This window comes from Perca fluviatilis, chromosome 2 (assembly GCF_010015445.1).
Source record: "Perca fluviatilis chromosome 2, GENO_Pfluv_1.0, whole genome shotgun sequence".
Lineage (NCBI taxonomy): Eukaryota > Metazoa > Chordata > Actinopteri > Perciformes > Percidae > Perca > Perca fluviatilis.
The window spans coordinates 2,727,800-2,741,686 of record NC_053113.1 but is presented as its reverse complement, the minus strand read 5'-3'; the positions used below and the strand labels follow the sequence as shown (position 1 = coordinate 2,741,686).

Genomic DNA, 13,887 nt, shown 5'->3' with positions numbered 1-13,887 from the left:
TCCTGTAATGCGTGTGCAGGTTAGTTCCAGTGGTGTAGTCTACGTGATACGCAGGAATACGCAGTACACCCACTAAGAAAGCTCCAGGATTTCCATATACCCAATTAAAAATGTCCCATGAAACGCAACAACATACTTTCCATTATATTTTTGATATATTTTGAATTGTCATCTCTTATCTTCTTTTTCGCATAGGCTAAATAAAAGGTATTTCCACCATAAATTGGTGCATTAAACCGTATCCAAAAGCAACAAAAATGCAGCTGCTGACGCTCAAAACTTCCCTGGGGGAGGACACCCAGACCCCCCCCCCACCCTCTGGACTGCTTCCACCACGTGACGCTGCTCCCATTGTTCACCTTCCTCTAAAATATTAGAAACACTAAAGCAGAACCAGAAAAGCCAACACGGTAGAAATGTAGTGGAGCTTCATTATTTCGGAGTTTCCCTCTGATATTCTGTCCAATCAACAAGCGACTGCTTCCACCACGTGACGTGTGTTTCCACTGTTTGCTGCGTTTGATAAAGTGCAGTGTGACGCAAACCGAACCAAATGAAAAATGCAACAATGTTACAACTTCAGCCCCGAATCTCACCGAGCCCACCGAACTACAGAGGAGCAACTAACGGAGCAGACTGTTGCTCAGCAACGGACGTTCTGTTTACCTGAATCTTAGCAACAGCAGAATGGGAAGCTAACGCATGCGCAGCTCTGGCTTCTATTCGCTTTGATAGCTTTGTAAAAGAACTATTATTAAAGTGTTTACCTGAGAGGGTGTGTGCGGGTTTACCTGCAGCTCTGTCTTCTTAAAACCGTTCTTATACTGTCTATGTTTAAAACTCACTAATAAACAACACAACTATCCCGCCGCCAGCCCGAGATCACAGTGAAACAACGAGACTTCCGGTTTCCTCCAAGTCAGGGTTTTTCAGATTAAAGTTTAAAATGAAAGAACGCCGCCACCTGGAGGTCAGGAGGGGAACAACAGATACACATTCAGTTCATTAATCAGTTAGTGGTGGACTGGAACTGAGAACATTTACTCAAGTACTGGACTTAAGTCGAGCTACTTGTACTTTACTTGAGTATTAAATCATGTACAGCACTTAAATAATTAAAACAAGTTGTAAGTATAAAGAGAAATAACTAAATATAATGTAAGCATTTACATGTATGTTTCCACCAGACTCTATATAAAATAGCAATTTCATGATTATTAAACAAACTTAATTTATAGTTAATAGAAAAAGAAAAATATATATATCAACTGTTCCAACAACAATGGTTGGTTGAAATAAACTCTTCATTCACCCATTTACATGTGGAAATATGCTGGCTCTATACACGCTAAAAGTCCTGATTATTTACATGGAGTCTGGTGGAGTTTGGTGATGGTGATTTCGGAGCTGCTTAATGTTAATTGGTCAGAAATTCTACTAGCTAGGCCTACTACTTTAAGTGTGGTTAATGTTTCAAAAGTCATCCATTACTTTGAGCTAATCATTTCAACTGTTAGCTAAGTCAGTAGGCCACTTTATATGTCTTTCCTGCTACTTGCAATCTAATTTGAGACGAACAGCCAATCAGAATTGACCTTTTGATTCTGTGATTGGTTGGTTGTGTGGCACACTTGTAACACTGTGAAAATTAGAGCGAGTGTGTTAAGAGTTGAGCGTGTAGAGAGAAGAGGTTGAGAGAGAGGGAGACATGACCGGAGTGCAGCAGCGTCTACCTGCGAGCAGAGAAAGACATGCAAATACATTTATTGTGCACAAAATAGGTTTTTGTTTGGTCAAACAAAATTATTTTTTTGCGTGTGTTAATTTCTGTTCAAAATGAGATGTAATGTGCTTGCAAAATATAGTTCTCTGTGCTCAAAACATACAATTACTCAGGAATGTGAAATATATATAACGCCATATCCAAGTGGCCTCCTTGTGATGTATCCTGTTACCAGTGACTGTAAAAAAAAACATAATATCTAGGGCTGATAATACTTCTGTACTTTTACTTTGATACACTAAGTACATTTAACTGATAATACAGTGTGTATTATTACTTTTACTACAGAATAAACAGAGACTTCAGACTCTTTCAAGAGTTGACACACACACACACAAGTAGTAAGGTATGAAATAAGGGTTATTGTTTATTAAATCGGTGTTGCTGAAGTTAAATAAATCATGTTACACTTTAAAGAGCAGTTGTAATATTTACTACCTTAATACTTTTTTTTTTACACTGCTTGTTTTTGTCCGACATTTACCTTTACATGTAGCGCTCCCTCACTCTTGGGTGAGAAGAAAATCTCCAAATTAAAACAATAAAAGCATCTTTCTCCTGACTGCAGCTCGCAAATCAACACAGCAAAAGCAGCAGCGTTAAAAATAAATTTAAATATCTACTCATATTTGTCGACGGGTCTCTAGAGCACAGGCGGCGTCCCACCTGTGTGACCTCATGTTGCAGTGGATTGTGGGATACGCTTCATGCTGGAAGCTGCACTTTATATTCTAGCAGGAATGAAATAAAAGGGGGGTGCGTGGGATTGCCCCCTTTCTGGTCTACATGTCCCTGACTCTGCTGAATTATTTTGATGCCCGGTGGAGACAAAATGTACCCCCCCCCCCTCAAAGTTATTAATGATGCTTCACCAATACACCATATATTATATACCTAAAATAGAAGTATTTGCACGTGTAACGTAAGCAGAGCTGATGGTCCAACACTACGCTTCCACCATAATCATTAGACTGGAGACAGCGGGCAGAGAGCAGCGTAGTGGTGCATATGCTCCGCACAGATCCAATCTACAAGGTAGAAACAGGACAGGCTTCTATTTAGATTTTTACCAGAGGTGTATGCGGCCCTTTCACACAGAAATGGATCATAAAGTGTCTATATTTCTTTTAAATTAAACTACTCATATACAGGAAACGACTTAACGACTGTCAGTGAGCGTATTGACAGTTTGGTTTGGAGAGTTTGTGTTTTTATTTCTTGTTTCCCTCCCCTGCGTCCTCTGACAACAGCTGACAGTAGATTAACGTTTTCACAGCGCTGTGCCGGCTCCAAAAAAACTGAAGAAACAACAACAATCCCAAAGCAAAATCTCTCCGTCTGGCCTGTGACTCCCACAATCCTCCGCCGTGTGGCGCTGCAGGTGGAGCCGGTTAAAAGATACATTCCACGGCACATACGTTCCGCTAACGGCCCACATACCTTACGCCTTCACTGTAGCCAAAGTGTGAGTAGAGTGCTGTAACAGTGAACAGTCTTTAGTGCGAGGGGCGATAAACTGTGAGCCGCTACAGAGCTCCAGGACGCCGGCTGCCAGCGGCAGTTGTTGAGCTGCTACAGAGCTCTGTTGAATCAGCGGCAGTTTGAAGATGTGTTTAGAGGCCAAGAGGGGACTGGGAGCTCCATATCCATGGTACTGGAAGGGGGGGTTCATTATGGCACGTTTTCTTTTGTTGTGCATGATTAAAACATTATGTAATTTGACAGCATTTTGGAGCATTATTATGACCATATCTGTGTCTAAAACAGTTAGTTGTGATGCTCAGATTGATTTTACATTCACTTGGCTTCGGTACTGTCCAAAACTGCTGGAGTCTGTGATGAAGACTGAAGCTAAAAGTTCAGATATAATATTCACAAAGTCAACATTAATTAAAGTGGTTGGACTCCCAGTGTGTGTGTTGGTTGGCTGTCCCAGCTGATTTCTGCTGATTGGAAACATCTCCAACTTTCCATCCGACAACTGAAGAAGGAAAGTGAACCGACAGCAGCACCTGTCTGTCCATCAGTCACCTGGAGCGCGGGGGGGGGGGGGCCCGCGCTTCCGCTGTTCTGCCAAAAAGTGATCACAGCCCCTACCTTAAAGATTAAAGTCAAAGTAGCAATAGGCTACCACAGTGTAGAAAGTAAAGATCCTGCAGTAGAAAGTCTACTTGAGTCAAAGTAGGCTACATACTTACTTAGCACTAACTTGAAGTATTCAAAGTAAAAGTACTCACTGTGTACATTTCAGAGTTTGAAATTATGGAGCCCTCAAGGTTCTGAAAGATGATATATTTTCTTTTTTAGGCACAAGTCTTATTATGGTGTGCAACAAGATTAAAATGATAGATGTTTAAAGCCTTCAGTCTGAAAAGGTTTAATGAACAGGCTCTTTTAGCGCGTTCATGAACAACACTGATGAACAAGTTGAGCAAAAGTATGAAAGAGACCAACAGGAGAAAACTACCAACACAGAATGAATCAAGTGTTAGGAACATTAATAAAATACTCATGGAAAGTCATGATTATGACTTTGTGAGGCAAAATAACATGAGGAGATCCACCTCAGGCTGAATACTGATGATGTTGAATGAAAGGGGGGAACTTTGGGTTCAACATGGGGGTGGGGAGAGGGGGTTGAGTATTTTAACCATCAAACACTTAATTTTCTGCATTCTGGTTTATTTTTCTGCAACAATTTGTGCCTTTTCTGGCTGCGTGGCGTGTCCATTTTTATTTGGGCTCCCATGGTAACAGGTTAGAGCTTGCACACTTCCTGTGTGACATGCACATCTCATGCTGCGGATCTTCCCCCAGTCTCCCCTGTGCTCTACTTCTATTGGATAGTCGCGTCACGTTCAACGGATTCATTTGCATAAAGATGGGTATCGGCAAGCTTTTTCACGACAGAAATGTCACAACGATGTCTATTTTTAACAGGAAGCGCAAGCCTGTTGGAAGCGTTTTAAGGCAAAATAGAATACAAAAAGTTGTTTATATGTCATTTTGACACAAATACATTTAATAAATGACATTTTGATGTTTGAAAGTCTCTAGGTTTTGACGTAAGCCGCTTTCCGACCAGAGGGATTTCTGCAGTTCCTAGAACATAACGTTCCTAGAAGGCTTTTTTTCTCGTCTTCCGACTGGACCAATTTGGGGATTATTAAATTCCTCTGACCGCAGTTCCTGTAACTCTTCCAGCTCCTACTTCAGGGCAGGGTCTTTTCCCTTTTCCGAATAGTGACCTAGTCACGCCCCCACAGCACGCCATCTGTGAAAGCCATGCCGTCTGTGTTAGCAAAACATACTTGAATTACTTGACTACGTGAATTACTACGAGAATGGACAGAATGCTGAACTCTGAAAAGTGGACTGATGTGGAGATGCAGGCGCTGCTGGCCATGTACGCCACCGAGGAGGTGCAGAGGGACCTGGAAGGATTCACAAGAAACATTAAAATCTTCGGGAAAATCTCCAGTGAGCTAGTGCAAATGGGTGTTTGTATGTGGCGCTAAAGTCAAGTGACAACGCTATAAAGACCGTCTCCGTGCTTGGGACTTCCGGTTATGGAGGCCTAGGAAGCAGACGCACGGTACCAACCTCCGCTCACTAGCTTGCTGAATTTAGCCTTCTACCGATTCTTTAGTGAAATCATTTCACACTATCCGTGCTTCAACAAGTGGCAACACTGGAAGTGAGAACATGCCACCAAAAAAGAACAAAGGAACAACAACGAGGGAAGATAAAAACCGGCTATCTCCCGCACCGCCTGCCAACGGCAACAGCGGTGAACTAGCTAACAACCCCCCACAGTGGTTCATATCCGAGATGGAAAAGGGGATACAAAGGATTGAGTCCATGATTGAGGGACGCTTGACTAGACTCTCTGAAACGATGGAGAAAATTGTCAGGGATAACAAAGCCATTGGTAACAGAGTCAAGTGCGTCGAGGGAAAACAATGAGTTTGATGACTCGCTAACTGCGTTGCAGAGTGAGCTGGACGACTAGGAAAAACATAGACGGTGAACTGAGCAAGCTGAGGGAACAACTGGACGACCAAGAAAACAGAGCCCGCAGAAAAAAACCTGAGGCTGGTCGGCTGTTGCTCTCTTGGGGGTCAGATGGACGTTTCTCTCCCGCATCACAGTGGTTGAGATGTAAGGTTATTATGTGAGTTAAGTCATATCACGGATCCAGTATGTAAGTAGTTTACTAATGGGGAGCATACGCGCCCAAAAGGTTGTTTATGAAATACTCAAAAATGTTATATTCACCATGGGTTATTATACACTGTGAATTAATGTTGATCTTTTTTTTTCACTTCTCCTACTGTTAACTTGTTACAAGAATCGCTTTGTTTATTTATTTATTTTACTAAACTGTTGTGTTTATATATGCCTGTCTGCACAAATATAAATATTACTTTCTTTAATCTTACTATACATTTGTGCAGAACAGAGAATAGTTGGTTAAATTGCTAATACTAGGTGGTGTTATCATGAGGAATTGAATTGAATTTGAATAGGGTAAAATGGCTAGCAGATTATTTACCTTTAAAGGAGGATTGGCTCCGTTTTATAATGCAGCAAGTTAGGTTATAGCTGCATTAAGAAAGCGTCAGGAAGAATAAGGGTTTGGTACCTCCTCAGTTGGGGAGGAAGAGGGTCAAGAGGGGGGACTATAGGGTTTAGTTGGACTTCATTCACATTTCTTTTCTTTTTTTTTGATTTCCATGTATACATCTATTTTCAATGTACAAGAGATGGAAGTGTATCTCCTAGATGAGACAGCAGCCAGTTGCTTTAACTGGTTACATCCGACCCTACGTTACTTTATGGGAGAAATAGATAAAAGGAAATGAAAGCTGCAGTTCTGAGATACTTAACATGGAATACCAATGGCATCAATGATTTGACAAAACGCAAGAAGGTACTTAATTTTCTGGTAACCACAGAATAGACATAGCTCTACTACAGGAGACCCACCTAACGGATGCAGAGCATGCCAAACTGATGAGTCAATGGCAGATCTTTTATTCCTCATTCACATCCCAAACACTACATCCCAATCTCTAATAATCTACAACACGCTAACCATTCGGGTGGTTGAAAATGCCATGGTCAGAACTAAACAGTATTATGAACATGGGGATACAAGTGGTAAATTATTAGCCTGGCAGATCCGAAAAGAGGAAAGCTCAAGATGCATTCCCTCAGTTAAAACCAAAGAGGATGCCACGATAGTCGAAATTCAATTCAGTTTATTTAAGAAGAGGACAGATCAAATTAATAAAACAAATGATTATACATGGGTTAAAAATTCCCAGAATTAGCCAAAAGCTCGCAAACTTCCCCCCGAAAACGACCAGCTGTTCTCATGTGTCTAATCCACCGAAGAATCCTGTTGGATATCATATATATACATACATACATACGTACGTACGTATACATACATACGTGTATATATATATATATATATATATATATATATATATATATATATATATATATATATATATATATATGTATGTGTTGTGTGTGTGTGTGTGTGTGTGTGTGTGTGTGTGTGTGTGTGTGTATGTATGTGTGTGTGTATGTATGTACACAGTACAGGCCAAAAGTTTGGACACACCTCATTCAATGTGTTTCCTTTTTATTTTCATGACTATTTATATTGTAGATTCTCACTGAAGGCATCAAAACTATGAATGAACACATATGGAATTATGTACTTAACAAAAAAGTGTGAAATAACTGAAAACATGTCTTATATTTTAGATTCTTCAAAGTAGCCACCCTTTGCTTTTTTATTAATAAGGGAAAAAATTCCACTAATTAACCCTGACAAAGCACACCTGTGAAGTTATCAAAAAAAGCAAAGGGTGGCTACTTTGAAGAATCTAAAACATAAGACATGTTTTCAGTTATTTCACACTTTTTTGTTAAGTACATAATTCCATATGTGTTCATTCATAGTTTTGATGCCTTCAGTGAGAATCTACAATGTAAATAGTCATGAAAATAAAGAAACACATTGAATGAGAAGGTGTGTCCAAACTTCTGCCGATATGTTGACACGGCTAACCAATTAAGATCATAATTTCTCGCTGAATTTCCAACTGATTTTCAAGCAGTTTACTACAAATGCCAGACATGTATTTATAATACAGGATAGTTGATTACATTTAAAATGCAGGTTTTCTTACCAAACTTTTTCAAAATATTTTGAAGCTAGTGACAGTCTGCTGATTTAAGCCTTGATAAAATTTAAACAGGTGAGTTTCATAAACAGCTGTTATGAAGTGTGAAATTAGCTTCATAGACCAAAACCGTTTTTTGTACCAGGCTGTAAACATTTATATATTTCTGATGTAAAGTCTGGATTTTTTCACATGGGGGTCTAAGGGGAATGATACGAGGAACTGTTCAGTGACACACATAACAAACAGTTTTCAGCATCTTACTGAGATATTAATAATCACTCAAATAAAACATACATAACCTGACACAAGCTAGCATTAGCTCAATTCAGTATCAGGACAGTCACTTAAGTTACGGTTAGCTTAAAAGAAGGATTAATGTTACTTTTTGTGATATTAAATACAACACTTTAGTAATAGTATAATATTGTAAAACACATTTTTCATCCGTGAAATGTTATTCCATGTTGCTTAGTTTAGCATTTCTTTCACATGAACATCCAAAAGCAGTACAACAATCTTTTTCTGAGTCTTTAAGATCAGTTGTCTGTCCAAGATGGCGGCGCCACAGACGCAGTTTAGACACATTAACTGTTCAAGTCATTTTTTAAGCAGCAGCCATGTTCTGATTAAAGATTTTTTTCATCTTAAGTGACAATAAACTGAATATTTCAGCAATTTGACATCACCTTAGTAAACAGCGATGGGGATTTTTGTAAATTGTACTTACAAAGTGATTAATTAAGAACAAATACTTCTTCTCAGTACGGCTTCTTTCCAGTGTGAACACGTTGGTGAAATTTAACGCTACCGCTCTGCGAAAAGGTTTTACCACATAGATCACAGCTGTAAGGCTTCTCTCCAGTGTGAATGCGTTGATGTGTTTTAAGGTTACTACTCTGAGAAAAAGTTTTCCCACATTGTTCACACCAGTACGGCTTCTCTCCAGCGTGAACGAGCTGGTGAGATTTAAGGTTACTGCTATGAGTAAAAGTTTTACGACATAGATCACAGCTGTACGGCTTCTCTCCAGTGTGAATGCGTTTATGTATTTTAAGGGTACCACGCTGAGAAAATGTTTCCCCACATTGTTCACACCAGTATGGCTTCTCTCCAGTGTGTATGCGCTGGTGTTCTTTAAGGTAAGTATGATGAGTAAAACATTTCCCACATTGTTCACAGCAGTACGGCTTCTCTCCAGTGTGAACACGTCTGTGGATTCCTAGGGTACTACTCTGAGAAAAGGTTTTACCACACAGATCACAGCTGTAAGGCTTCTCTCCAGTGTGAATGCGTTGATGTGTTTTTAGGTGACTCTTTTTTGTGAAAGCTGCCCCACATTGATCACAGATGTGTAGATTCTCTCCAGTGTGAACTCTCTGATGAATCTTTAAATATACAGATGTTGTGAAGGATTTGTCACAGTGTTGACAGTGGTGACATTTGGGTCCCTCTCCTCCTCTCCGTTTCTATAGCAACAGACAAGAGAGAGAGAGAGAGAGAGAGAGAGAGAGAGAGAGAGAGAGTTAGTGAACAACCTTCTTTAAACCCTGGACTTGCGCTCACTCACAATTTTCACTCTTCATACAATAATTTATGACAAAATGAAGGAAAATATGTGCCGATTGCAGACATGTTATTATGGAAACAAATGTACTTTTCATAACTTTAATAAGTTCAGAAATATTCTACATTTTTTCGGCAAGTTTCCCCATTAAAATGATTGGCAATTTAAAAACTAAAACATTTGCTCACTCTTCAGTTTTACTTTCAGTTAGAAATTCCATGGTAACTTTAAAATAACGCAAACCTTTCATACATTCTGGGTATTTTTCATCCTTTAAATCCCATTCAAACCTTTTGAAATACATACATCAATTTGATGTCAAAATAAAGGTAAAGTTCTTCTGGTTGCAGACATGTTACTATGGAAGCCATCGGGCTCTTCTCAGTGTTTCCCACAGGTTGAGAATTTACTGGCGGTGGTGTGTGGCGCAGGATGTGACGGCACGGTGCGTGATGGCTAGGTTTAGTAATAATGGGTTGAGTTATAAACTAGTCAAACAAAGGTGAAAAAACAATGACTACACAACATTATCAGATCATTTAGAAAGAAAACAACTATTTACATATTAAATTAGAATAAAAGATGAAACAGATACAGATGAAAATATTGCGACACTATGCGGCATCGGACACAATTTCAGGGTAGTTATTAGGGCTGCATGATATCAGGAAAATATGCGATATGCCCTAAAATTGTTGAATATCGCGATAATGATATAACTTGTGATAAATTAACAGATATTAAAATGTAGCCTACTCAGTTCTGCTGCTTTCAGTATTTTGCTAAAAAACAAATTGCTAACAAAAACTAGTGCAGTGCCCGTTGAAAATGTGCCTGTTTGGAATGGGCGATTACTTGGCCTGTGGTATTGCTGCTTGTAGAATTCATCAAAACCAAATTATACCCCCAAAATTACTTACAGAAGGACCCCACACCACTTAATATGCACCTCCACTGTATAGCCTTACAGTGTAGGCTACTTCTACAGTAGCATCAGAGGAAGACATTACTACTATATTTACCTGACGGAAAACGCTGCAGATTCAGAATGTAATCACAAAATATCACAATGACAATGTGGAGTAATCAGACATTAGTGTCATGGACTCGTGGCAGTGTGCTACCCATCGGGCCCGTTATGAGAACTAATCAGCACATATCTGTGTTCATCAACCACCAGGACAGGACTGTGTGTGTGTGTGTGCATGCAGAGAGAGAGAGAGAGAGAGAGAGAGAGAGAGAGAGAGAGAGAGAGAGAGAGAGAGAGAGAGAGAGAGAGAGAGTTGTCTCGTGTCGGATCATTAACTAATTTAACATTTCAGCAGACGTGTATTTCCATACAGGTTTAGTGGCTTGACGGTTAACGCTGAAGTAGGGGATTTGATTCACGCTGGTATTTTGGCGACTCAATTAATCCGACCCAGGGTGAGTCTGATGAAAACTGATGTATCTGCCCGGTTCAACCCTGAAGGAATAATCTCAGAGATTACATTATGACACTGGAACACGGTTTATGCGTGTTTGCATAGTCCAGGTTGGACCACTTTGTTTTTGTTGCCATTTGTGAACCCTAGGCTGTCTACAGAGACCGCATTTTTTTTTAGTGTGTTCAGGGGACCGGCAGCTCGCGGATAGTGAGGAGATGTTTGCTGTATGTGACAAAAAATGTTATAGCCTAAAAAAAAAAATCGCTTAGAGTACCTTTAAATTCCTCCCTTTTTTGCACTGTATTAATATTCATTAATATTGAGATTAGATTTCTGGGACTCTTCAGTCTGGAGTAACCTCTTTCCTTCGCTCACCTCCTCCTTCTTCCTCTTGCTCCCTCGCTCCTCTGAGTCTCCCGAGGCCTCGGTGACAACTTTCCTCTTGCCCTTCTTCTCCTCCTCCTTCTCGTTGTGTTTCTGCATGTACTCGGTGATAAGGTCGACATCCAGGTTGTCTTGCGGCTCCCATGTGATATCCTCACTGGAAAGGTGAGTGCAGACAGAAGAAAATCTCCTCAGGCTTTGTTTTTAGGCAATACATTCTCAATCTAACCGCTAATTTGTATTATTCCTTTTTTCTGTTGACATTTTGTAAGTTTTTTTGCAGGTCTGTAACTTAGTGTCAAAAGACTTTCAACTTTTAGGGCATGACAATGCCAAAATTTATGCTGTAGATTATTTGCAATTTTTAAATGAACAAAATACTATATAAATAAATAGAGAACACCAAGTATTAATATTATAGACTCATACTTTGAGAACCCCTTCCATTTCAGCAGAAACTCTGCTCTTCCGTTCACCACTCTGCGGTCCAAAACTTTCTCCACCACATACTCCTCCTCTTCCCCCTTCACTGCTGCTGCTGCTTCTGCTATTGTTGCTGGCTGCTCCTCCTCCTCCTCCTTCACTGCTGCAGGAGGTGCTGCAGGCTGCTCCTCCTCGGCCTTCTTTCCTGCTACGGTCGCCAGCTTGACGTCTGCTGAGGGCTCCTTTGGTAGACCCAAAGGGGAAACGTGCAGAGATAATGATACAAGGGTTAGAAGAACTAATGGGAGGTGTGTTTTACTATATTCAAATGTTCTGTTTGAATGGAGAAAATGCAAGGGCTGATGAGGTGACCAATCCATAGGACTTCAGCCTCAATCAGCGACAGTTCATTTACCAGAAAATCGCCAGATGTTCCTCGCCTTGCAAAACTCAAGTTTCTTTTGGGAAACAACAACAAACTTTGAGCTAGCAAGCTACACACTGAAAATGGCAAGTTTAGAACGTTTTGATCATGCAACAAGGCAGGCCAGGTTGGTTCTCTCAGGCCAGGGTTTCACAAAAGCAGAATTTATAAATATGACAGACAAAGCAAGGCTTGACCTAGTCTTATCTGTGCAGCCTGACTTGGTGCGTTTCACGAAGGTCGAGTCAGGCTGAGGAGGAGAGACTAGGTCGAGTCAGGCTGAGGAGGAGCGACTAGGTCGAGTCAGGCTAAAGACGAGAGACTAGGTCGAGTCAGGCTGAGGAGGAGAGACTAGGTCGAGTCAGGCTGAGGAGGAGAGAGTAGGTCGAGACAGGCGGAGGCTGACTAGGTGCAGACCTGCCAACCTTGAAGAAATGTTATGAGTACAACCCTCCTAGATTATAATACATTAGTATTACTGTGTAGAGGAATGGAGTGGATGAATGGTTGTAGGTGTAGTTTGGCCTAGCAAATAGCCCTATTGTATGCTATGCATCATTAACTGAGCTCGTCACAGCTGGACTCCCTGTTATGATGTCAAGGTCATTATTTATGTTCATAAATTCAATTAGGCTAAAAAAATAGCCTAACTGTTACCTTTATCTTACATTAATCAGTACCTGGCGTGTCTAAAACCTAGTTTTCTAGCCATTCCACCACTTTTCTAACTGCCCCCAACTAATGGGAAGGATGGCGGGTGTGATAGGCTAGCCTATTGACACTATGAACATTTTTTTCATATCATCCTTTTATTTTTAATATCATTATTAGGGCTGTCAAAATTAACGCGTTAATTTTTTAATATTTAACTCGTTAAAAAAAATTAACAAAATTAACGCAGCTGTGTTTGTTTACTTCATGTGGCGGCTGAGAAACGTAATACGTCTACATAACAGCAGGCGGCGCTACTCTGTATTGTTGCCCAAGTAATGAAAACTGGCAGCTGATTGGACGAACGCGTCACATGGGTTTGTTTTCTCCGGATATTGAGAGCCAGACTGTCATGGCGGCCGTTCAGAATACGATCTCATATTGTACTAAAATAGTTCACTGAAACACGTTTCTGAAAACATTTTAAGCGAGAAATAGGCCTTGCAGTTGCTGAATCTGTCTTTATTTCAGCTCAACAAAGGTCAGTTTAGAAGATTTTCGTCAGATTTTGAGAGACTAGTCACCTCATTCTGATCGCCATTTCCGGGTGAGTCCCGACTGCCCTGCCGCCGACTGAACATAGGCTCGTTGGAGATGAACTGCGCCTCGCCTGTAAAGTAGACGAGAGCAGGCGACAGCCGCCGGGGGCGGTGACAAAAATCTGCTCTCAAGTCGGACAGTTTCTAGCCGTTTCCAGCAGCCTTCAGCAGGACTAAGCCAAATTGTTGTTCTGAAAGATATTAAACATTCTGAACTTAGCAGAACCTTTCCTTGTTTGTTTTTCTTCATATTTGCAAAGTTAAGTGATTTAGCATTTAAATATCCATTATTACAAGCTTCAGTCCCAATTTAAAAAAGCGATTAATCGCGATTAATTACAGCAAATTGTGCAATTAAATAGTTAATTTATTTTAATCGATTGACAGCCCTAATCATTATATTTTGGGGGGTGAGCGGGGAGTATT

The 13,887-nt window shown here is 40.4% G+C and overlaps 3 protein-coding genes across 5 annotated transcripts in view; all 3 read right to left on the bottom strand.

Moving 5' to 3' along the window:
• The window catches only part of LOC120571130 (zinc finger protein 664-like), a 181,974-nt gene that overhangs the window by 51,159 nt on the left and 116,928 nt on the right, over positions 1-13,887 (bottom strand). The window lies entirely within an intron of this gene.
• LOC120571388 (chromobox protein homolog 1-like) overlaps positions 1-13,887 on the bottom strand; it is a 73,533-nt gene that overhangs the window by 43,522 nt on the left and 16,124 nt on the right. For both annotated transcript variants that reach the window (XM_039820318.1, XM_039820326.1), the window contains exons 3-4: positions 11,794-12,029; positions 11,356-11,521 (exon numbers count right to left, since the gene is read on the bottom strand). In XM_039820318.1, the coding sequence (XP_039676252.1) occupies positions 11,356-11,521; positions 11,794-12,029 (402 nt within the window). The remainder of the gene's footprint in view (positions 1-11,355; positions 11,522-11,793; positions 12,030-13,887) is intronic.
• Positions 8,119-9,350, bottom strand: LOC120571598 (zinc finger protein 2-like; the record flags this gene model as incomplete). Its single annotated transcript, XM_039820655.1, has 1 exon — positions 8,119-9,350. A coding segment is annotated over one exon (603 nt), but the record flags the coding sequence as incomplete, so codon positions are not given.